The sequence below is a fragment of the Ambystoma mexicanum genome, chromosome 4q, assembly GCF_040938575.1.
Source record: "Ambystoma mexicanum isolate Mex_15411 chromosome 4q, UKY_AmexF1_1, whole genome shotgun sequence".
Classification (NCBI taxonomy): domain Eukaryota; kingdom Metazoa; phylum Chordata; class Amphibia; order Caudata; family Ambystomatidae; genus Ambystoma; species Ambystoma mexicanum.
Window position 1 is genome coordinate 246662366 of NC_090928.1, and position 25081 is coordinate 246687446.

Below are 25081 nucleotides of genomic sequence, written 5' to 3' on the forward strand. Positions count from 1 at the left end.
CTTGATGGCGTCAATGGTGGTGCCGAAATCTTTGACACAGTCGACATCAAGGGCTTTGACACAGTCAACACCGAGGGCGTCAATGCTCTTGGCGTTGAGGACTTGTCTGACGCGCAGTGTCAAGGACCTGTCATGGTCCAATGAGGAATCTTTCGGCGCTGAGGACTACTTCTGCAAGGAACATTTGTCTCCACTCGAGGTATCCTTCGACCGGTCTCGAGGAAAGCTTTCTTTGCCTTCCGGGACTAAAGGCGCATGGTTTTTGCCATTATCCTATTTCGGGTCGAGTTTTTCGACCTAGGCATGGCTTTCATGAGTTTGAGGGGGTGAAGGCGGCATTCTCAAAAACTTGCATCATTTTAATCTGAACTTCTCCCACTCAGCTGGAGAGGCCAATTTCGACTGGCATTTAAACCCATTCTGGGGAGAACTCGATGGCAACGAAGACAGCGACCTATGGTGCCTTTTCCTCGACCGATGCGAAGATGACGAGTGGTGAAAACCACTGCGTGATCTCTATCTCTTTATGATGAGGAGACACTTTTCTCGACTCATCTGAAGACACTTTTTGATGGGGTCGAAGGGGATTTTGACCTACCTGCCACTAATTTTCCTCTTTGCTCTTCCAGGGCTTTCGGAGGTATTGTGAGAGGAACATTGGCACCACAGACACACCCGATGGGGGTTCGTAACAGACATCTTTGCCCCACAATCTTGGCACTTTTTAAACCCTGATCTCAGAGTCTAAGACACTGATGATGATGCCATTTCTCAATAATATACTCGAAGATTCTCGATTGGGAACCAAAGCATACCGTATCCGAAGTGATAACCTTCGCGGAAAAACAGAACTGAAACCAACGGTCCATACGCACGCTTTATTCTATCGATGACATTGACATCGAAACGGAGGACTCCGAGGGACATCGAGTCGACTGAATCGACGTGCAGCGCCCTCTGCTTAAAGAAAAAAAGAATACAAATTTCAGAAGCAGCTGAAGTTGTATATGGAAATATCATAAAATGAGGAATATGTGGGAGGACGCAATCCATTCAAAGATATTTTATGGTCACCCTTTTTCAATTAAAATCTCTTAATGGGTATATTTAAACATGAATACTTGTTTGAGAGTTCATTTTGAATGCAAATCCTCACTGAGAGCAGACAGTCAAAATAATGCACATTTAGTACACAACTATTTTAAAGAACTGGGTATAATAACCTGGTTTGAGTCATCGGCTTATTGGAAAAGCAAATATCCTCGCCGTCATCCCATGCTTGGTTGGAACCTTTTTTACTTCCTCCTCCAAGACAGCCAATTCCTCCACCACTACCTCCTGGTCTTGGGAATCTTGCTCCTCTTCCACCTCCACCGCTGCCGCCTCCTCCTCCTCCTCCTCCTCCTCCTCTTCCTCCTCCTCCTCCTCCTCCTCCTCCTCCTCTGCCACCACCTCCTCCTCCTCCTCTTCCTCCTCCTCCTCCTCCTCTTCCACCTCTTCCACCTCCTCTTCTTCCTCCACCTTTGTTTGGCTTACCCTTCCTTCTTCCTGGTTCATTCATTGTCAGTTACTGCAACAAAAGGAGATGTTATTGAATTGTTTTCTATATCTCAAAATGGTTAAAAGTCAGTTAATTTCCAAACCTATTAAAACAATTAATGTACAAATCATCCACTTGTTTCTTTAGGACTGCTTTCAAAAACGATTTTCTGGGGAGAATACCACAGGCATAGGTCAAAACATTTAATTAGAGATGTTATATCAATAGGAAACTAGATGCAGCACCACTATGTGGGACGCAGGTCAAAGGTTGTTCCTTCTCACATAGAACGGCTGAACGTATGGCTATCTCAGAGGATTCTTCTTTCGTTCATTGTGTAAATACACTGGATATAATAGCCACGTGAGTGTTTCATTTTTTTTTTAAAGTGAACAGCAAAGCAAACAACACTCCCCATATATTCTAGGACCCAGTATTTTATTGTTCCAACACCAGTGCTAGAATATGTGAATACGTGCAGGATGGTGGGATGTAAAATAATGGGTTGGTGGTTTTGTTCATTGCTGTTCTAAATGAACACCACATCATTCAGGTCTTTCATACACACCATACTGAACAATCAACAGTATGATGGTTTGAAATACGTTAACTGGCTTCCCACCCGATCATTTTTAAAACTGGGTACCATTTCAATAATACTTTTCATATAGACCAGCAGATTCCCCCACAGCTCCATCTTAATGCTTCAGTGGAGCCGGCATCCCACCTTTTTAGCGTTATGTGCACATTTAGAGCCAAGTAATTACTTTGCATGCAATGCGACACAATGAACTCTTTCTCTCACAATGAAATCACCAGTAACATCTTTAACATCAAGACAGCAAAAAACACCACGTTTTAAAACTGTCCTTATCGTCACCTTGCTTCTGTCCAGAAAAGATAACATAACATTGGGGTACAAAGTGTTTTGCTCCGACAATTTCTAAAAACCTGTACTAATTGATCTATTACATAACTTTGCCACCCTCTGGAACAAAGGGTTAACTATGTGGAATAGACCAGGGACAAAACAAAAAGAAAAATTTAAGAGGAAATTGACTTATAATGGTAACATTAACCTAGTGGAGCAAGTGCTTCAAACTAAAGAGGATTATACATAATTACATTCTTTAGTACATAATTACATTATTTAGAAGCACTGGAGGGAGTTGTGTGTCAAGCAGTTTGGATGGCAGAGCTCCTCCTTTGGCAATTAAATGAAACTTGAGCCGATCTTTGAAGACATCCTCAGTCGTGTTTCAATGGAGCTGGACGAGTATGGAAAAAGAGTGAAATGAGGAGAGATTCAGGGCGGGGCATGGGACAGTGAGGTTCGATGCAGAGGAAGAGTGGAAGGAACGAGATGTTGAGCAGACATAGATACATTCGAGCAGGTACTGAGGAGCAAGACCACAGATAGCTTGGAGAGCAAACAAGTTTGATGTGGGTAGGTAGAAGTGGTGCGGGTCACGGTAGGCTGTGGAGCCTGTGGGTTGTGAAGTTTAAAACTTTGGGCCTCATTCTGACCCTGGCGGTAAGGTGTTAACGGCACCGGTAAGGATGCCGGTGCCGTTAACCCCTTACCGCCGCATTCCGAGGTCCCTTAGCGGGTCCCACTAAGTACGGCTGGTTTTATCAGCCGCCCTTAGCGGGAGCCGCTAAGAGACCAGGGAGCTAATAACAGGCCCGCAATTAGCAGGGGCCGAATGGGGGCTTGAATGGGGATGGGTTTTTTTGAATGGGGACTTACCGGGTCGTCCAAGGTTGGAATGACCCGGTAAGTCCCCATCCAAGGAACCCAGACCCGGAACGATTTTGGAGGCAGCCATGGCGCTAATAGCACCATGGCTACCTCCAAACTCGGAATGAGGCCCTTTGTCTAAAGGAAGGAAGGAGTAAAGAGGAAAGCCAAGAACCCAGGATGAACAGTAGTCATGTTTGCTGAGCATGAGGGTGAAGATTAGAGTTTCTCTAGAGAGGAGAGTACAAAATTGACATTGTGTGAATATTTAGAAGGTTAATATGAGCAGCAGTGGTAGTGATGAATTGTGGCAGCAGGAGGTCTTCGTGCTATCAAAGAGGACTCCAAGGTTTTGAAGCATTTGGTGTGGGAGCAGGAAAATCAGGCAGGAAGGAAATAGGAGAGGGAAGGGTGTGGATGTCATTGGAAGCAGGGAGAAAGAAGACTTCCAATTGTTGAGCATCCAACATGAGGCACCCAATGAGAGAGTTGGCAATTCATTCCGAGATGGCTGGGATGAAGAAGAGAGAGCAGAAAAAGATTTGAGTGTTGACTGCAAAGATGTGACAGTAAAAGCCAAATTACAAGTGTTAGGGAGAATTCTCTGTTTAGGCTGAATTTCCTAACCTAGTGAGTCCCCCAGCAGCTTTGCTGGATTTCTGGAGTTTGTTTTTTTCTCCTGCCAAGAGTGAGACTCTTTTCCTCCCACTCTTGGACATGATTTATGGTGTTCCTTTCAATGTTAATGTGTTTCATGGGCTATGGGGTCCTTTACTCAATAGGGTCTCATTTGTTTTTTTATGTGTGTTACACAGCACCCTCCGTGCAGTAACACAGGGGTGTCATAGTGACCCCCCACCATAGACTCTATACCCTGGGACGGACTACTGTCTCCCAGGGCATGTAAAGTCACCACTGGCTTTACTAGTCCCAAATTAATAAGAGAACCAGTACAAACCATCATATTGTGGATGTACTGGTAGGGGCAATTCGATTGCCCCTGGGTCTGTTATTCGAGGGGGCACTGTCCTGTCCCCCCTCGTCGAGTTTTGGCTGGTGGCAGTGGATACTACTTTTTATATTCAACCGCGAATACATCTCTATGGGATTTTCCCTTTGTTCGAGGCGAATACTTTTTAACATAGCCTCTAACATACCGCCGGTTTATTTATTTAATATTAATTCACCGGTTGGTATTTTCTGCCAGAACTCGGTTTTAAAATGGCGTTTGTGTTCGCCTCTGTAACTCCAAACCAAAGGTCGAGCCCTTTGTTCCACTTTTTGGCGGGCTTCTCCACAGAAGCCTCCAAAAGTAGTGCCACTCTGTCTGGGTACTACAGGGGGTGTGGGAGGGGATTTAGGCACCCTGGACTGAGTTACCTTGGTAACTCAAGTCGCACTCTTGTGTGATTGGCCCAAGTGGTGAGCCGGCCGGCTCACCAATTAGCACATTTGATTGACAGCTAGGCTGAGTGAATGGGGGTGTGCTGCATAAAAATCAGGGCTTTTGGGATTGGAACTTCAGAAGTCGCCACAGGACCTGAAAATCCGACGAGGGAGGAGCTGAGCCGACCTGCTACAACGACACCACCGGTGGAGCCCTGCTGAACCGACTCACCACTTCCCAACGACAGAGGAGATCTCCCTGCTGGAGAATCTTCTTCCCCTGACTGGTGGGCACAACCAGTTTACCTTCTTTTCTCGCATCCCAGGACGTCTTGTGGTCGAATTGCCCGTGCCAAGCACCCCGGCAACCAGATAGCCACTTACCACTGGACCGCAAATAAAAGGACTGCTCCTTTTAATTGAGAACTCCGCGGCTGGTTTCTTCCCTGGCAATGCAACAGACTCCTCCCCGACGAGATCCTCTCTTCCCCCGGACGAAGCACCGACTTGCACCCGCTGCCAGGAACAACTTCCCCCACTGGAGCGTTCTCACCATTTTAAGGTACTGTGTCCGCCAGGCCTCCCTTTCTAAAGATTGCTACAAGGTAACTCCAAACCAAAGGTCGAGCCCTTTGTTCCACTTTTTGGCGGGCTTCTCCACAGAAGCCTCCAAAAGTGGTGCCACTCTGTCTGGGTACTACAGGGAGTGTGGGAGGGGGTTTAGGCACCCTGGACTGAGTTACCTTAACCTTCTGGACTGGGCTGGGCGCCTTGACCATCTAACTGGTCCCTTTGTTGATCCAACTCCTTTTGAAACTATTGCAAGACTTTTGGGCACTTTGAACAGTGTGACCCTGGACACATTTCGACCGGATCCTCTTAAAGTGGGTCCGGCCTTGTTAACTTTGACTTTACGGTTTTAACCTGCCTTCTTCTCCTACTGTGTTCTTTCGAAAGTGTTGGGATCTGTTTCTATCTTTGCTCCGCCTTTCTCTCCTTTTTAAACCGATTGATTAGAGTGCCATCTTCGTTAAGCGCTCACTGCTGTCTGAAAATAAGTGTCGCTTTACTTAAGACTTGTCTAACTAATCGTTGAAGGGAGTGTATATCTTGTAGTGACCGTGTTTTTGAACTGCTTGATATTAGTGCCAGTGTGTTTAACTAGATGTGTTCTTAAATAAATAATTATATCTCTTTTACACCAAGCTCTGGTCAGTGTTTGCTTGTTCTACTGTGTTCTTTTGACCTATTGTGAATACTGCCCATCTCTTCTTGAGAGAAGTCTGACTGCTCAGCCACAGCTACCAGGTAAATCTGGGTGGTACAGACTGCTACCAATTGGGTTTACTGCCAACCACCTGTAGTCTTAAATCTTTTGCAGTGATCCCAGAGGGAACTGCACAGGTTTCTGCCTAACAACAAGATATGTCTTAATAAGGCAGCGGTACAGAGTATGAAGAGCAGCGGTCCCAGGAGAGATCCTTGTGGGATGCGGACAGGGGTTGAGTGGGGCCCAAGGTTTGTGAGTTCCAGGAGATTTGAAAAGGAGCAACCTTCTGGATAGAGGCAATCTAGGCGAGAGCAGATTTACAAAACCAAAAGGTCCTAGAGGGTAAGGTGGAGAGAGGAGTGGTCGACAGTTTTGAAAGCAGCAGAGTGGTTCAAAAGGATGAGAACAGAAGAGAGTTGGGAGTGGTGATCATCAACGAGAAATTGAGACATGCAGGAGTGCTGTCTTGAAGTGGATCTCCAAGGCCATTAGCCTTACCTCAAGGTACTTAGTGATATGGTTGAAGACCACCAACTCAAGGATTTCTGAATAATAGATGAGGGAAACTGTGCCATAGTATGCAGGGTGTGTAGAGAAGAGAGATAGAGAGATTACTGATAACTCGTCTTTGACCATTTGAGGAGCAAATGGTCCTTGATCCTCTTTGGGGAGGAAAGATAGCACAGGGGCAACGTATTTGTCTTGGAAGCATGATAATGCAGCGCAACACAGGTTTGAATCCCGATTCTGCACTTAGGAACCACTCGTTGGTATCAACAGCATTATAAAAGAACAATTATAATTTAGAAAACTAAGATAATAAAAGAACAATTATAATTATCGGGTTTTGCGAAGGGTGGGTGCTAAATTGGTAGTGGAGAAGCAGTTGAGAGAAGAAGGGGTAACGGGTGAGGTGGTGAACAAGATGGTAGGGGAGATTTCAGATTAAAAGTAGTGAGCAAAGTCATTAGCAGGGAGGGAGGGGGCAATGGAAATTGGTTTGGGCAGTGTGAGCAAAGCTTGGAGGGTAGGTGAATGTTTGCCAGGTGATCACGAAAAGAGGAGAATAGGTTTGTGAAATAGGAGGATTTGGCAGAGTCCAGTGAAGGGGAGGGCAGCAAGAGAATTTCTGTAGGATAGAAGGGAGGGCTAGGATTTGCGCCAGCATCGTAATTCACTCGGCATGTTTATTTTGAGATTCTGGATCGAAGAGGATAGCCGTGACTGAAGACAGAGATGGGAAGGTGTGAATGTGCGTGAAGGATAATGTTGGTCAAAAGGGAGTCATAAGTGCATAGTGAAGGTCAGAAAAAGGATACTCCACAAAAACATATGCATTACTTCATACATTATTTTGTAGATGCTTGTTCATTATTGACATGACATGCATTACTCACAGTAATCGTATTTCTGGTGCGTGTATCTGCTAAGATTCACATGCTGTGCATATAGTCCAACATCTAATGGTAATCGTGGAGTATTGCATCTTTTTTGGAGGGAAATCGAAAAGGGACATCAAGCTGGGCTTGCCTCTAACACAATCCCTATCATGACGTGTAGTGTACCCATGATCCCTCATGCGCCAATGTCCACCCGGTTGCTTTTTGTTTTGCCATGAGGAAGGCTTAAGAAAATGCGCGAGTGAGTACAGAAAAAAAGGTCTAAGATGTCTATGCTCCTTAAACTCCAAGAGGGGAGTAAGGATGGACGCATGTGAATCTAAGCAGATACACGCACAAGAAATATGATTACGGTGAGTAATATATGTCTTCTGATGCTTGTGAATCTGCTTTGAATCACATGCTGTGGTCGAATGTGAAAAGGAACAGCAGCAAAAAGAGGTCTTAATACCACCTGAGAATCAGTCTTAGAATGTGTATATAACCAGTAAAGCTGAGCGAAGGCCAGTAGCTGCCTTGCAAATAGAATGAAGAGGAACATTTGCAGTGAAAGCTATAGTATCTTCTGTGACTCAAGTAGAATGTGCTCTAGGCGTAAAGGGTAAATCTCCCGTAGCCAGACAGTAACACATTTGGATGAATTGAACAATCCCTTTAGAGATTGCTGACAAGAGACAGGGTCCCCTTCTCTACCAGAGGCAACAGACAAATAATGTAGCTGTCTTTCGAAGTGGTTTTGTCTTATCAAGGTAGTACATTACTGCTCTCCTAAAATCTAGTGTATGGAGGCTTCTTTCAGCCGAGTTAATGGGATGTTGAAAGAAATTTGTAAGTTCAATGGACTGGTTTACATGGAACTTGGACAGGAATTTAGTCGCAAAGCGTGTGTATGTAAAACGATGTTGTCCTTATGAATAATGGTTCTTGAACTGAGATAGCCTGCAGTTGACCAACTCTCCTAATAGAAGTAATAGTCACCAGAAAAGCAGTCTTCTAGGTGAAAGCCCCAAAACTAGCGTTATGCATTGGTTCAAAAGGAGGGCCCATACGTTTAGTAGTAAGGACAACATTCAAGTCCCATTCGAGTTGGATTAGAAATAGTATTTTCACCCCTTCCATGAAAGCCTTGATTACAGGGACTTTCCACCTGGAAACCTTGCTTTGAGCGGTGGTGTAAGCTGAAAGTGCAGCAAGGTGGACCTTCAGTGAATTATAATCTAGTCCTGAGTCTAAGAGGTTAGTAAAATAAAGGACTGTGTGTGGGTGAACAGTCAAGTGGGTTGATGATATGAGCACTGCATCAGATGACAAAGCACTTCCAGTTACTGGAATAACAGTGTCTGGCACTCGGTTGTCGTACACCTTTGAGGCAGCTGTAGATGTCCGAACCCTAGGACTTCAGGTGCCATGCTGCTAAAATGATAGTTTGAGGGCATGGGTGTAGAGCTGTCCCCTGATCTTGGGACAGCATGTTGTAAGGGCAAGGCAGCTTCACCGGAGGACAAAGGGACATTCTCATGATATATGAACCATGGCGGATGAGCCCACATTGGTGCCATCAGGATTAGTGTAACTTGTTCCTGGTGCATCTTGTGAATTATCCTGTTGAGGAGAGGAACTGGGGGAAAAGCGTAGGGAAATGTCCCTGACCATGTGAATCGGAGACCGCTCCCCTTGGACATCCTTTGGGGATACCTGGAGACATAATCTGGGTATTGTGCATTTCCCAGTGTTGCAAATAGGTCGATGTCTGGATGTTCTCATTCTTCAAAGACGTTGTGCAAAATATGTTTGTGAAAGCGCCACTCGTGTTCTACGGATAGCTGCACGTCTCTGCTCAGCATGTCTGCCAGAAGATTGCGTTCCCCTGGAACGTGCTCTGACAGGAGGAACATAGTTTTTTAGTGCCCATTTTCAAATGCTCTGAAACAGTTGACAGCTCTGGAGAGCGAGTGCCCCCTTGTTTTTCAACTAATGCATGGCCTTGGTGCTATCTGTAAGCACTAGAACCATCTTCCCTTGCAGTTGTGTCCAAAAGGCTGTCAGGGTTTTCAATACAGCATGCATCTTAACAGGTTGATATGTTTGTTCGCTACTGATTGCAACCACGTGCTGTGCGCTGTCTGGTGTAGAGGGTGAGCTCTGCACCCTGATAGGGTTGCGGCCGTGGTGAGAGTGGGTTCCACTGTGGGGTGGTGAAGGATTTGCCGTTCAGAAGGTTGACCTTCGACCACCACTGCAGTGATAGAACAAGGGCTTTCGAGACAACCACTACATGGTCCCACTGACACTTGCCGGACGTCATTGGCTCGAGGGCAACTACCCCATGGGACGCATGTGCAAATGGGCGTGTGGAACCAGGGAAATGAAAGATGCCAACATTCCTAATAGCCACATGGCTTTCTGTACGGTTATCTGATTACCTGATACATACTGAGGAATTTAGAACAACATGTTTTGGACCCTCTCTTTGGAGGGAAAGACGAGCCCCTGTTCGGTCCGATCTAGTGCCCACAGAAATTGTTTCACTTGGCAGAGGACCAGACTAGATTTCATCGCGCTGATGGAGAACCCCAATTGGAACAGAAGGACTATTGTCTTATGGGTGTTCTCCAGACATCTTGTTGTGGGTCTCCAGTTACGAGCCAGTCTTCTAGATAAGGGTACATCGGGATGGACTGTCTGTGCAGGTGAGCTGCTGCCACTGCGAGTACCTTGGTAAAAACCTTTGGGGCTGAGGGAATGGGGAGTACTTTGAATTGATAGTGAGTGTTCTCTATCGTGAACCTTAGGTACTTTCTCTGTGCTGGAAACATTGAAATATGAAAGTATGCATCTTTCATATCCAAGATGGCTGTGTAATCCTTGTTCTTGAGCAATGGAATTATCTCCTGCTGTTACGCTCACCTGGTCTCTGCAGGGGTGTTGGGGCACGGTTGGAGCCCTCCCTCGACTTGGCTCCCCCTGTATCGACTATCTTCCCCAGCTGCTGCAGAGTATGCTGTTCTGGATGCTGGTATTGCCCCTCAGAAGAGATAAGAGGCAATGAGAATGGCGTGGATGTGTCTTGAATTCCCTCGACCCTTCGTGCCAAAACGTAGTGCGCAAGAGAGTTCCCATGCAAGCTCACCTGTTATTTTGTAATGCTGAGCTCTACATCCTGCTTCCTTCAGCAGTGGAGCCTAGAGTGGGCCTAGTTGTTTCACTGGCCCCCGGAAGTGGCGATCCAGACCGGCTGCGACCAATCCACTTGGAAGATAAGTCTTTTGTTATGATTATTGTTTATTATAATGTCTTTGGCAGGGAGTCTTTTGCCTTGATTGTAAAATAATAATCATTTTTGCAATGTCTCTTCTCTTCCCAATAGGTGTGAAGATGGTAGATCGGAGTCGTGGAGCAGATCCGGGGATTCCCTTGAGGATGATGGGGCTCTCAAATCAACAGGTAAATTGGCCGTTATAATGGAATTCTAGACTCGGGTATGGCGCGGCCAAGTTTTTGTCATTTATAAGATTTCTAACCTGTTGTGTGCTTTTTCCCTTGCAGGAGCGGTCTGGCAGCGAGGTGCAGAATCTGGATGCTCGAAGGCCGTTCCGCGGACCCGGATGAAGATACCGCGAAGATGAAGAAAAGCAGAGGAGCTCCCGCGTCGCTGGACGTCCGGATCGGGTGAGGAAAGGCTCCGACTCCGATGGCGATGGAATGCAGGTAGGATGCGCGCACAGCGATGGAGCGGCTGGAATCAGGTAAGATGCACCTTCAGCGATGGAGCGGCTGGAATCAGGTCAGATGCACCTTCAGCGATGGAGCGGCTGGAATCAGGTCAGATGCACCTTCAGCGATGGAGTTACTGGAATCAGGTAAGGTGTGCCTTCCGCGATGGAGTTGCAGGATTCAGGTAAGATGGTCTTCAGAGATTGAGTAACAGGAATCAAGGTGAGGAACAGCGGTAAGCGTCATGCTGCAAAGCAGAATAACGCAAAGCAGGGGCATGTGGTTGGGCTGGCCTTAAATGGGCTGGCTCTGGCCCCTCCCTTTGGTCCCGCCTTGTGGCTCCACCTTGCCCCTCCCAAGGATTCTTGCATGTGCCTCCCAATGATGTTCTATGGCCACTCCCGGCTCTGATGCACGTGCCTTAGGCACAGAGTGTGCAAAGCACACTTTTCTATGAGCCTGGCGCCAGGACTGGGTCCATTTGGACCCTGGGAGTGAGGAAGGCCTGGGCCCTTGTCCAATGGCCATAACACCTGCAGAGTTGTCATCCTGAACTTTTGAGGCCATTAGCAGGGCACAGATCGTCTAATACAGGGTGCATGGTTGGATCCTTTTTGGATACAAGGAAGTATATCTGGGACGAGTTTGATCACTGCCTTTTGTAGCAGGGCCTCCACTTCTTGAAAGATGAGGAGATGGTCTGGAGACAGCCGTCTGTTCTTTGGCGGGTGGTATTGAGATGTTTGAAGAAACTCAATGCAATAACCGTCACCTACAGTCTTGAGCACCCCACTGGTCTTAAAGTGATCCCCTCCCATGTGTGGGTGAAGCATGATGGATACAGTCACCCATCTTCCGTTAACCTGTACTTACCATCGCCCAGTGGAACTGTTCAACAACTCTCCTCACGCAGGATTGAACTACAGACTCTGCCCACGGGATTAGGCATACGCGTGCCGGCGGGCACAGGTTTCTTTTGGATTGTGTTTGCACCTTGTGACATTTTCATCAACTACAAAAAGACTTATGCGTGCTGTCGGGAATAGGTTCTCTTGGAACTGTCTTCACTTGGTGATCTCCCTGGAACCTTAACTATACACGCGGGTAAGGAACTGTCTCTCTCTACTGGGATTTATTTTTGTACTGGATACTATTCAGGGAGTTATTTACTCTTGGGGTTTTCTTTTTACTTTAAGGGGAACTTCTGGCCGCCTCATCCTCATCTTGTCTCCATTCCAGACCCAGTCACCTGAGGTGAGCCCCCGCCCCCCCTACTTGTCTCATGTAATTTTCAGTCTTAATATCGTTTTTTGGTGCACTAATCTGAGGCTTTTCTTTGCAGTCAGCGGTGTTCCAATTGTGTCCCTCCACGTCTTTCCATTAATTGACTGCTCTGCTATACTGTTGTATTAGGCAGAGTGGTAAATTATTAGGAAGAACTCTTCCTCTACACGACTAGTTCAAGTTCTCTGGATCTGGTCAAACCTTGACGTTGCGGAGGGTGTTCTAACACAGAGGCTGTGTTTCTACCCCTTCATTTCCCACTCCGAAACCTCCACTGGTGAAGGGTGTGATAAGCACTGGACGTTCCTTGACCATAATAGCAGGGTGATCCGCTTGTACCACAGCAACCCTGAGCAGTACAGGAGAAGGCTTGCTCACGAAAGGAGCGGCAGGTATTAAATCGAAAATCGTCCGTGCTGGAGCAGGAGCTACTAGCCACTGCTGGAGCAGTGACCCATTGCTGCTGCACCTTGTGCTGGACTGCACCAAGGTATGTCACCTAGCCCTAGCAATTGTTACTCCCTGGGTTATTCTTAGCGCGTCAGGCGCGGTAACCATTTAAATCGAATCTTGGTTTTTTTGTGCACTACAATTCAAACCCTTGCGTTTGCTGCACATTGCAAATTTTGTAAAGTTGTGGCTGTCCTGACTGAGCCTCAACCATTCGACCACCATTACAGCACACGAGGCTGAATCCATTCCAAGATGGCCGCCCGTGCCTTTTGATGCCTCCCCTCCACTGTGCTTCCTTCACCTGACCTGAGAAGCCGGATGATTGGCTCTCCCACCCTACTTCTCCACCCATCAGTCGCTGGGAGGCGCAAGCAGGCCTTTCCGGGAAAGGCCCTGAAGGCAAGGCCAACAACTGTCCTGAGCTGACCAGAGCCCAGGGCCATACCCCCATGCTCGTTTCTTATGAGGTTGTGAGTAATCCATATTTGTCTTACCTACTCCACCTGCGCCCTTTACCTTATCCACTCAATCTGCTCCCTTTATTACCTTACCGGCATCTGCTATGTGTCCCAGTCACTGCATTGGACGTTAAGGTTGCTTAAAACATTCGCAACAGTGCGCCATCTTTAGTCGGACCTATGTACTCTGCATTCTGATGGACATCTCTACTATCCCCTCTCCTCATAGACAAATCACATTTATGTGTTTGTTATTAATGCATTTGAACTTGTGCCTTTCTGCATTTTAATCGACTGCCTTTTTGGCTCCCTCTGCTAAAATCAAATCTAGGTATCTAGTTATCTGTACCCTAATACACTGCTACCGCGGTTACTGCTGCCTTACTTTCTGTGCACACCACTGCATCTATGGTGGTCATTGTTATTATTGTTTAACATTGTGTGCAATTGCCTACGACAGCACCTCTACCTCAACCACCCTTTTTGTAGATCTGGTAGGCATCTGCTTTTAGACTATTAGGCCAACATGCCCTCCACCGTCACTATTCTATTTGCAAGAATACTGCCCACCCTACTCTACCTCACAAGGCACACCGGTGGGACAGTCCCAATTAGACCACCGCCTCCCTCCACTACCCCAATCTTCTCAACACCATGACTATGCCGTCCATTGCTCACGACACCAACCCTTACCTCAACAACCTAGCCTTATGGCTCCAACACTTTGCTTCCAGACCTTCACCAAACATACCATGTTCCATCACCCTGAGAAATGCCAGACTTGGTTCGCGACTCACGCACGCCTCCCATCACTCTGTGCATCTTAAACAGCCTCTGACCTCCACCGCATCCACACACTTGAAAAACCCATCTTCACCTCACCCCAACCTCCCTAACACTAGCAATATTAAGGGTGCATTAATCAATGTCAGATCACTCACGGCTCACGCTCTAGAAGTGGCTGACCTTATTCTTACCCTCGACCTCGACTTTATGGCCATCATCGAAACTTGGCTTCACGCAGCCTCTGGCCCACTACTCTCCCTTGCCATCCCTCCAGGTTACAACATTATCAGACACGATCGTAACTCTAACCAATCCAAAGGTGGTGGCATTGCCATCATCCATAAAAATGCTCTAAACTGCCACCTCTTCTCTGTGCATCACTTTTCCTCGTTGGAAGCAGCGACAGCCAAACTAGCCGTCACTCCCAACCACTCTATCACCTTCCATCTACTTTACCGGCCACCTGGGCCGCTATCCACCTTCGCTGAGGACCTCTTCAACATCATCACTCATAACACCAAAACCAAATCCCAAGCCTCGATATTAGGGCACTTTAACCTGGGCCTCACTGATCCCAATGACACTGCTGCCATGACTATTGATAATATGCTTATGAATGCAGGATTCATACAGCTTATCAACCAACCTACCCACGTTCAGGGCAGAACCCTCGACTGGCTAGCCTCCCACAATTGTCCTATCCATATCATCTCTAACCAACAGTATGCATGGACCGACCACAACTTAATTACGTTTAACATTCAGTCCAACCCTGCCAGCCTCTCTCCTACCATTGCACCGGCTACTGCCACCCGCAATAAACGTGACATCACTTGCGACAGACTCCTCCCCCTCCTCCTCCCGGCTCTCAATGACCAGTTTCGCTCATGCTCCGACCCCACGGCTATAGTTGACACCTTTAACCTCGCTATGCAAAAAGCCTTAGATATCATCGCCCCATCCAAACTGAGAAAACCCAAACCTCGAGCCCACCTGAACTCTTGGTTCACACCCCAGCTCAGAACCCTGCGCAAAGAAAAACAAATTGCGGAATCACATTGGAAAAGCAACCATCCGCAGCCAACAAATCGTGCCTCCTCCTGGCCACCCTTAACTACAAGGAAGCCATATTCCAGGCTAAAAAAGACACTTACAATAAACGTATCGAACAAGCCAAATCTAACACCAAAGAATTGTTTAGAATCCTAAAAGAACTTGAAACCCCTGTCACTGCACCAGACACTTGCATCAAAGATAGCACTTGGTGTACCAAAATCCAAGAGGCTCTCCTCGGCAAAATTGCCACCCTCCAAATTAAAATCAACAACAAACAATCAAGCCTACAATCCAACCCACAACCCAACCCTATCCCCACCCTAAACCGCCCCATCCCAGACTCTCTGACTCCTTTTAGCTTCTCTCCACTCTCCATTTCCAAAGTGGAAAAGATCATCACCAGCCTTAAACCCACCAATTGCCAAGGCGACCTGTGCCCGGCACCTATAACCAAGGAAGCAGCTCATGACCTAGCGCCATTCATTACTACGCTCGCTCATCAACTCTTCCTTTAGCTCTGGGATTGTACCTGACAATCTAAAGGACTCGTGGGTCATCCCCCCTATTGAAAAAACCTACCCTGGACGCTAGTATACCCACAAACTACAGGCCAATCACCACGGTCCCGTTTTTACTAAAAATCCTCGACCGTGCAGCATATCTACAAATTCAAGATTACCTTGAATCTAACAAACTCTTGGGACTTAGGCAATCTGGGTTCCGGCCACGGCATGGCACTGAAACTGCCCTCATAGATTTAAAAACACAGATTGAAGATCTAAAAGACAAAGGCAAACTTGCTCTCTTGCTCCTCTTGGACCTCTCGGCTGCCTTTGATCTCGTCAATCATGAAATCCTCTGCCACCACCTTAAATCAGCTGCACACTTCTCCGATAAAGCTACAACCTGGATTAGCTCCTTTTTAGACAAAAGATCTATGCGCGTGTTCTCTAGCAGCCGCCCCACCCGCACCTGTATCCTCTGGCATGCCACAAGGATCTTGCGTTTCACCCACGTTGTATAACATGTTCAACAAACCTCTCTTTGATATCTTGGACTATCTGGGTGTCACTTGCACCAACTACGCTGACGACACCCAGATACTAATCCCTATCTCAGGTGACTACACGGCTGACTCCCTCGCTATCAATGTCATCTACCAGGTCATCCAGGCATGGATGGCTCAACACGGACTCTGTCTTAATGATGAAAAGACTGAGCTCCTTATTCTTGGTTCGCCATAAAAACTTAAACTCGACCCTGCGTTCAAGTCCTTCATCATCGATGGGAATATTATCCCAACCGCCAAGGACAAAAAAACCCTAGGGATCTACATTGACTCGACCCTATCCCTGACCAGACAAACTAACTCAGTCTCTTCTGCAGCGGCATATACCTGCAAGCTTATTACAGTCTGTCTCCCTTGCCTCTCCGCAACCAATTGTGTCACCCTGGCTATAACTCTTGTATTATCCAAGATTGATTACTGCAATGCACTGTACCTAGGCACCAATTTCTGAAACCTAAACAAGTTACAAATTGTCCAAAACAATGCGATTAGAGCTGCCCTCAACATTCCCAGGCGCCAACACATGTCCGACACCAGACGCAATATTCGCTGGCTCTCAGTCCCACACCGTATCTCCCTGAAAACCCTGGCTCTTACCCACAAATGCCTTCATAACCAAGCTCCCTGCTACCTGGCCAACCGATTTGCCCTCCACAACTCCATTAGACCCCGCAGAATGGCTCATTTAAACTGCCTTGAGGTTCCACGTTTCAATCTCCAAAGATCAGGTGGAATAAGCTTCCCTATCTTGGCAGCTAAACTCTGGAACACGCTTCCCAATGAGCTTAGAGCAGAACCCTCATTCCCGAGATTCAAACACCTTACGAAAACCTGGCTGGCCGCCCAGGACATTTAGCTCTGGGTTCTCGGCTTAATTTGTACATGTATATATAATCTGCTTGTCCTCTCATTGCTAATATTATACCTGTAAATTCTGTATTATACTTGTAAACTTTGTAATTATGGTTCTGTCTGTTTTTCTTATGTTGTAAATAAGTGATGCGCCCGGTTGCCCCTGGGACTGGTGCGCTATACAAATAAATAAAATACAAATACAATGTGTTGCACAAACGGCCTGCTAAAGATTTGGTTGGGAGATTTTAATGTCTTGTGCTCTTTCTTCTCCGTCTCAATTGCGTTGTCCACTGCTTTGCCAAAGAGAGCCGCTGACTCTTCAGTGGGTTAGTTGATCAGCGAGGCCAGCGTCTCGGGTTTGAAGCCAGAGTTTTTAAGCCACTCATGGCGTTTTAGAATAGTTCCCTCACCAACACCCTGCACACTGTCTCTGCAGCGTCAAGTGTGTTCTTTGAGACGTTTTGTGTGACCCGACAACCTTTTTGCACAATCGCAACGAATTGCGATTTGGTTAGTTCAGGAACATCCTGGAGACCCTCCTGTACCAGGCCCCATTGTGGTCACTGTAACTGGCAAGCAGAGTAGTATTGTTTGCGACGCGGGTACTGTAGGCCGCAGAGGTAATGCACTTGCCCAGGGCACAGAGCTTCTTACATTTAGACTCTGATGAAGACAGGGGAACGCCTGCTCATTTTCTAGTCACAGTGACCACCAGGGAGTCCGGGATTGAGCATCACCAAATATAAAGTGGATCACAGGGCGCTGGTCGAAAAACAATTTCAATGCACAGATTCATCGCCCGAGTAAGGGAGGGCATAAGCAAGGAGGGGACAATACATTTCTTAATGGAGTTAAGAAGTGGGATAGCCTGACTGGAACTTTTTCCTCGAGGATATCTTCCAAAAAGTCTGATTCAGGCATCGCCTCCTGAGTGAACATTTTAATATGGTCTGCTACTTTGCAAAGAATATTATTGAAAATCAGCTGGCCATCAATAGGAGAAGCCTCCCTGAGTTGAAAGACATGAGGGGCGTCCAACAAGATATCATGAGGCTCAGCCTCATGAGCAGGGGTAGTAGGTCAATTCCCCTGGTCATCTGCAGTAAGCCAAGCATCTTGTTTGTGGGAAATTGGGGTCTTGGGAGCCATCATCACAATCTGGAACATAGAAGACATCACCCTGATCACATTGATCATCTTGAAAGATGTCTTTAGAGGGATCAGGCATTTGTAGTCCAGGAGAAGCAGGGTGAGTCACAGGGGACTGAAACCTATGAGACTTGCAGGGCCTTGGACCCTGCTCAAAGGAATGGGACCTTTTAATTCATAAAATGTATCGGGAAACCCAATAGATTCAAATAACTTGTCCATGCACTGTTCAAATGTTTTGGTGGTCTAGGAAGAAGGGGCTGGGGTTTCTGGAAGTGGAAAAGCTAGCTCAGCCTGAGCACTGACTGGGACAAAGGAGGGGAGGCTTGTGTATAGCTTGAGGGCAGAGCACAGGGTTTCTGGGGACCAGAACCATGTGAAGGGGTTTTAGAATGCTTTTCTCTCAATTTAGGATGGATTTTTCCTAAAGAAGCGAATTTCAGCGCGTCTTTCAACGAATCTGAAACAAGCGTAGAAACCTTTGGGAAGGCACCTTGGGAAACGGAAGACTTCTTACCATGCCACAACTGCAACAGCGGAGGTGCAGCAGGCTGTAAACACGCAGGTTCACAAGATCCCGTCAAAACCTTTGACAGGCTTGCGGGATCCCAGAGGTGTTTTCGACGATACCATCAAAGAAGGTAGAGGGGTTGTGCGTTTGGTCTTGGAGTGAGAATGTGTGCCCTTGTCACTAGGAGGTGGTTTACACATAGCAGTGCATTCAGCATGCCTAGTGAGGCTGGGGGCGAGCACATGGTAGTTAGCCGATTCCACAACAGTGTCTTTGGAATCCGAAATGAGCAGTGGCTGCCAGAGGTACCCTCGTCCAAGGTGACGGCACCGGTGGGAGAATGGGACTCTACCTGCATGGCATAGGTCACCCACCACTTTGTGTGCCTTTCTTTAAGCGTCTTGGGCTTAAAGAGTCGACAGGCTTTGCAACGCTGCTCGTCGTGCTCATGAGGTAAACATATTGCACTCCCCATTGGTGTCCTTCCACAGAAACCTCCTGTTACAGGAAAGGCAAAATCTAAGTTCTCTCCATTGTAAAGTAGAAAAAGAGCCAAGTGAAGGAAGAGAAGGGAAAGCAAAAAAAAGGCATTCTCTAAAGAGAAATGCCAAGAAAAAGGGCACCCACTCTCCCTACTGTAAGGCCGAAACATGAATCAAAGGCCAGCGGCAACCGTCAAAAGTGAATCAAAGAGTCACATGATGGCAAACGGGACCAGTCATCGGAGAAACCGTGAAAACGCATGGAACAGTAATACATTCTCGTTAATACAAGCTCTGCATGAAATCGACCAACTAGAATGGCGGAACAAAACAATCTGGGGGACCTCGATGCGTGAGTGATCATGGGTACAGTGCACGTTACGATAGGGAAAAAGTTACAGGCACGCCCAGGTCAATGTCCCTTTTCGATATTTGAAAAATAGATGCAATAATCCACAATTACCACTAGATTTATTTATTTATCAGAGGCCAAAGCCTGCAGGCATTAGGGCACACACTGACACACGACCCAGCAGGAAGAAGAACAAGACAGGACAAGAGAATCAAAGGCTAATCAAATTATTTAAACAGTGCGGTCTTCACACGTTTACGGAAGGTTAGGAGATTTTTTCTCCATATTCAAATTTACAGGTAAGCAGTCCAACGCAGTCGATGCTTGTACAGGAAAAGAGCGTCCATTCCCCTCTTCCAACTTTAGGGCATGTAAGCCGAAAGGTATGGCTAGAGCGGGTAGTTCTGCCCAATGTTTGTTCGGTGAAACTTTTTCATATAGGAGGGCGCGGATCCAAACATTTATGTGTTAAAGTGTTTATTTTGAAGCATATTCTAGATGTGACCGGCAACCAGTGTAATTCTCTCCTTGATGTGATGATGTGTTGTATATTCTTAATGATGCGGACCATATAATTTTGAAGTATTTGCAATTTAGGAATACAGTGCTTATTGGTGCCACCGAGAAATGCGATGTAATAATCCAACCTGGGTAGGATAGCTGCTCTCACCAACAGTTGGCAATTTTTCATAGTTACATAGGGTTTAATGAGCCGCAACAGTCTCGGGAGATGCTGGGACTTTTTTACAATACCATCCACTTGGGTATCAACACTAAGAGGGGAGTCAAAGAAGACGCCTAGTGTTTTCACTTTCTCTTGTACTTCACTGCAATGGTTTTCAATTTAGACACTTAAGAAATTACGATCCAGATGTCGGTGTATATGTATAGCATGTGATTCTAAGCAGATTCACAAGCACCCGAAACATAAATGAACCCACAAATCAAAATCCAAAAACAAAATGTTTCATCTTGGAACCAAATTTCGATTTTAGACATGCTGATGTTGTTCATTTGGATTTTATACCCTGGTTTTAACTAGATGTTACTTTTTCCCCATTGGGAACATAGACCCAACATGTTTCAATCGCAAGACTTAAGTACTGAAACTCCCTCTGTGGCTTCTCAGTGGGTTCCCAAGGAAATGTTGGATCCTGCCATGTTCCGTAGGCAAACTAGGGTCCATGCGCGAGGTAACATTTACTAAGCAATATCAGTCTCTTTCAAATTATTTAGAAACTTTCTTTAAAAAAATAAAATAAAAAAAAGCAAAAAACGCTCCGATTCTTTTCCTGATGAGTAGTGGTCAAAATCCATTAAACGTTCAATGCAACTGCCCCACATGATTCTCACTGCATAAGGACTCCAAAGAGAATTAACTTGTGTCCAATAAGCACACCGACCATAAGAGATTCAGGCAGTGCTTGTTGTAAGAGGAAACAGTACAAACTATATATTGTTAATTGTCATAGATACACTATTACAACGCTAAGGATACACATCAAAAACAACATTTGTACATACTCATTCACACAAGGAACTCCATTTATGTGCCCCGAAGTGATACAAAGTAGAGAACTCTCAGCACAGACACATTTCGATTAGGAGTTTACAGATTAACTTATGCATACTTATTGCCCACAGTTCAGCCAACAAAGAGTGGCGAGTAATTGGATGCATAATTGGAAGCTCAAAAATGTTTCAAGTACTTGTTCATGTTCATATTCATTACAGATGTTGAGATAAAGCAATGATAGTTCTACATTATACATTTCATCTCCTGTTTATTCAAGAACTGCAAAAGCATCTCTTGCATATTTGAAAACAGTAGGGGTCCCCAAGCTTTTGTGCACAATGAGCAAAATGTGCATCTCAAATGAAATGGTGAGCAACTTCCATTCCGTCAGCGGAACAGATTGGCACTTAGCGGAAAAATGATTCCAACACAAACTAGAACTTAAGATTGATAATAGAAAATTTTATTTTGCAGCACTCAAGTTATCTAGATCACGTGAAATTCGAGTAAAGGACATTTGCAAGGCCTTTAACTTGATTTGACAATGAGTGGTTCTTTATGGGAAACATTCAGGAAATTGAGTGATCAGTAGGGCATTTTAGATAGATATTACCAGTCAAGTTGTTGACAAATATATTAGAACTAAATAAACATTACCAGGGGCTTCAAGTTCTCGAGCAAAATATTTTAAAGCAATGTAGTGCAAATGTTTGGACAGTAATATTGGTCACAAACGGAGAACTGATTTTCATTTGTACTTTGGTGTTCTGCATGGGGATTTTTCGCGATCTTTAATGGCAAATGGTGCATTCCTAAGCATACAAGACCAGTAATACTGTTCCTCAGTCATCATTACTGTATTGTGGACTGTTTATTTCTTCAGGAATGTTATGAAATTTTGCATTTCTGATTGAACATAGAGTGATTACTATTCTCTTGAGCACATTTTCCACAAAGAAGATGTCCGACAGACAGAGGGGCTGGTTGCCAATGTCTAAGATCGACAAGGAAGCATTGGAAAGAATTAACAATTCACAAGAAATTAACGATATTCTGTAAAAAATGATTAAACAGTTCATAGGGCTCAAAGGAAAGTGTCAGTTTGTTTGAGTCTTTGGTTGGAACGATCCGGGACAGCAAACGGTGCTGCCCAGTTCTGGGGGTCCAGGTTATAGAAAGAGGTGCCCCATGTTTCAGTGCAGAATGTAGAATCTCGTAATGAAATACGAACCATGATTTGGCGAGTGGTTTGCACAAGGCTGGCCCGATTTATTAGTTTCAAAAGGACATATAAAAATGTCTAAAAGATTCAAAAAAAGAATGTAATGTGCACCAATGGGAGCTTTTGCAGAGGGCCACGTTTTCGAATGGCACCACATTGTTTTATGTTTAATGCTCCCCATGCTTTTAGACCAATTTCCTTACTGGACATTGCCAGTAAGATATTTTCCCCAATGTATGTTGCTCAGACAGGAGGAGTGGGCTCAAAGTAAAAATATCTTAAAGCCCTCCCAAGCAGGTTTCAGGGGAGTGCTTATTAAAGTGCTGTTTCAATCCGAGCAGACCATTGCTTCACTCTGAGCACCATCATGGAGAAATACAGTAAGGTTAGAGGAGGGAGATTATGTGTGGCTTTTCTCAGAGTTGAAGAAAGCATTTGACTTAACCCCGGCAAGTCTCCATTAGGACCTTCTATACACAAATTACTATTTTGGCAACTATAGTTTGAAATTAAATATGATAAATGGAAACATTATGGCGTTCAGGAAAGGGGTGAAACCCTGTAGCGGGTTTTTAAATGAATGTAGGGATAAGGAGGTAGCCTCATTTTTATTTGAGCCTACTCTTCTCAAAGAGGTTCTTGGGTGAATCAGTTTAAAGGGATGGTCTAGTAAAAATGTTTATTTAAAAAATAGATAGGCCACACAAAAAACAAATACTAGCATCCTCCGTTTTAAAACTTCCTATGTAAAATTTTGAGCTATTCAAGCTCAAAATTCGAAAAAGCAAGCACAGGGGCGCAGCCATTTTGTGAAATGGAGGCCCTCTTGTGCTGGCTTTTGCTTTTGCGGCACTAATGAAGGAAAATCCAGCCAGCTGTAGTAAAAGTCTACCGCTGGGTGGCTTTCCCTTCATTAGTGCTGGGACTCGGAGGACGCGGCCCGGAGACCAGAGCAGGAAAGCTGCAGCTGAATCTCGGTAAGTGCCATTTATTTATTTTACAAAAAATAAGCACTAGCTGCGGTTTTTTTTCTAAGTTTTCCGGGCTGGAGGAGCCCGGAAAACTTAGAAATAAAACCGCAGCTTTAAAAACATATTTATGTTTGCGGTCGCTTTTGAAGCGACCGCAAACATAAATACAACATTATTGTGTTGGAAAACGCTGCGGTTTTTCTTTCCAAGTTTCTGAGGCTCGGAGGAGCCTGAGAAACTCGGAAAGAAAAACTGCAGCGTTTTCCAACACAACCGTGTTGTGTCTGCCTGAATCTGCTTTACCATTTGGGGCTCTCGGGCTCCCCACGGGGAGCCCGAGAGCCCCAAATGGGAAATCAGCTGCAGGTAGAAACACTATGCGGCATGTAAACATAACCGCGTGTGTTTCTGCCTGCTGTGGCTTTCACTTTGGGTCGACCCAAAGTGATAGCCACAGCAGGCAGAAACACACGCGGTTGTGTTGGAAAACGCTGTGGTTTTTCTTTCCAAGTTTCTCAGGCTCCTCTGCTGCAGCTTTCCTGCTCTGGTCTCCGGTCCGCGTCCTCCGAGTCCCGGCACTAATGAAGGGAAAGCCACCCAGCGATAGACTTTGTTTACTACAGCTGGCTGGCTTTTCCTTCATTAGTGCCGCAAAAGCAAAAGCCAGCACAGGAGGGCCTCCATTTCACAAAATGGCTGCACCCCTGTGCTTGCTTTTTCGAATTTTGAGCTTGAATAGCTCAAAATTTTACATAGGAAGTTTTAAAACGGAGGATGCTAGTATTTTTTTTTTATGTGGCCTATCTATTTTTTAAATAAAAATTTTTACTAGACCATCCCTTTAAGTAGTCAGCTCAAAGGGCATCATTAAGGATTAAAGGTCTTTTTAAGATTTCTTTCAAGTTTGGGACACTCAGATTGGACAAGTGCCTGGAGGTATAGAAGGCAAAGGTCTGTGCATAATTACTTATGGCAGTGAAATCTGGGGTGGTTCGATCCGTCATGTCCTGTAGGGGTTGCAAAATACATTCCTGTGCCAAACAGCAGGTCTTACTCCAGTTACTTCTAGTAGCGCTTTAAGAGCTGAATTGGGGGTGTTCAGTTTGAAGGACTGTGCCAATTCAAGATTTTTAACTTGCATGTGGTATTTTCTGCCAATCATAAAGTGAATTTCAGTGTAGGCACACAGCCTCCCTTGTAAAGAAAAATATGTGTGGTACGGGGGAGGGTGGGAGTTGTAAGGCACTGTCCATTTTGATGGAGGGTGCAATATAAACTATTTTGGCATATTAAGTCGATTCAAAATAGCTCTTAAAGCAAGAGGTTGTCCAATCGGGAGAGAGGAAGACGTCTAAAGTACATATAAGCAGCACTCTTTAGCTTTATATGCAGAGTTACGTACACATATAAAACAGCAAGGAGAAATCTGTGAAATAAGATCCCCAGAATGCAGGAGGATGATGCTAAGGGTACGTTAAAATGTACCCACCGTTCAATAAATTATAGTGTGCAGGAGGAAGCACAAAGTGTGTCTACAAAATGGGAGTTGAAGATTTGATTAATTTTCTGTTAATTTGTTGTTTCTCTGTTTTGCGTAAGAATGGACATGCATGGAAGCTATGTTTTATATAATGAATTGTAATTATCAGGTTCATAGGTATATAGCTTGTATGAATATGTTAAAGTGGCTTTTTTATTTTGGGTGAGTTTTGATGCATGTTTTTAAATGTTGCTAACAATGGAGAAATATGATTAAATAAATATTGATTGAGTAATAATGATCATTACATGGTAGGCTTTACAGAACACTTCGCTGGGGCATTGGAGGTTACCACCTGAGAATGTGTTTGGAATGCAATGGCAAAT

General features: G+C 45.4%; 1 protein-coding gene across 2 annotated transcripts in view; it reads right to left on the minus strand.

Moving 5' to 3' along the window:
* DHX57 (DExH-box helicase 57) overlaps nt 1-25081 on the minus strand; it is a 1970484-nt gene that overhangs the window by 1836877 nt on the left and 108526 nt on the right. For both annotated transcript variants that reach the window (XM_069607794.1, XM_069607793.1), the window contains exon 2: nt 1224-1570. In XM_069607794.1, the coding sequence (XP_069463895.1) occupies nt 1224-1561 (338 nt within the window). In that variant the 5' untranslated portion in view covers nt 1562-1570. The remainder of the gene's footprint in view (nt 1-1223; nt 1571-25081) is intronic.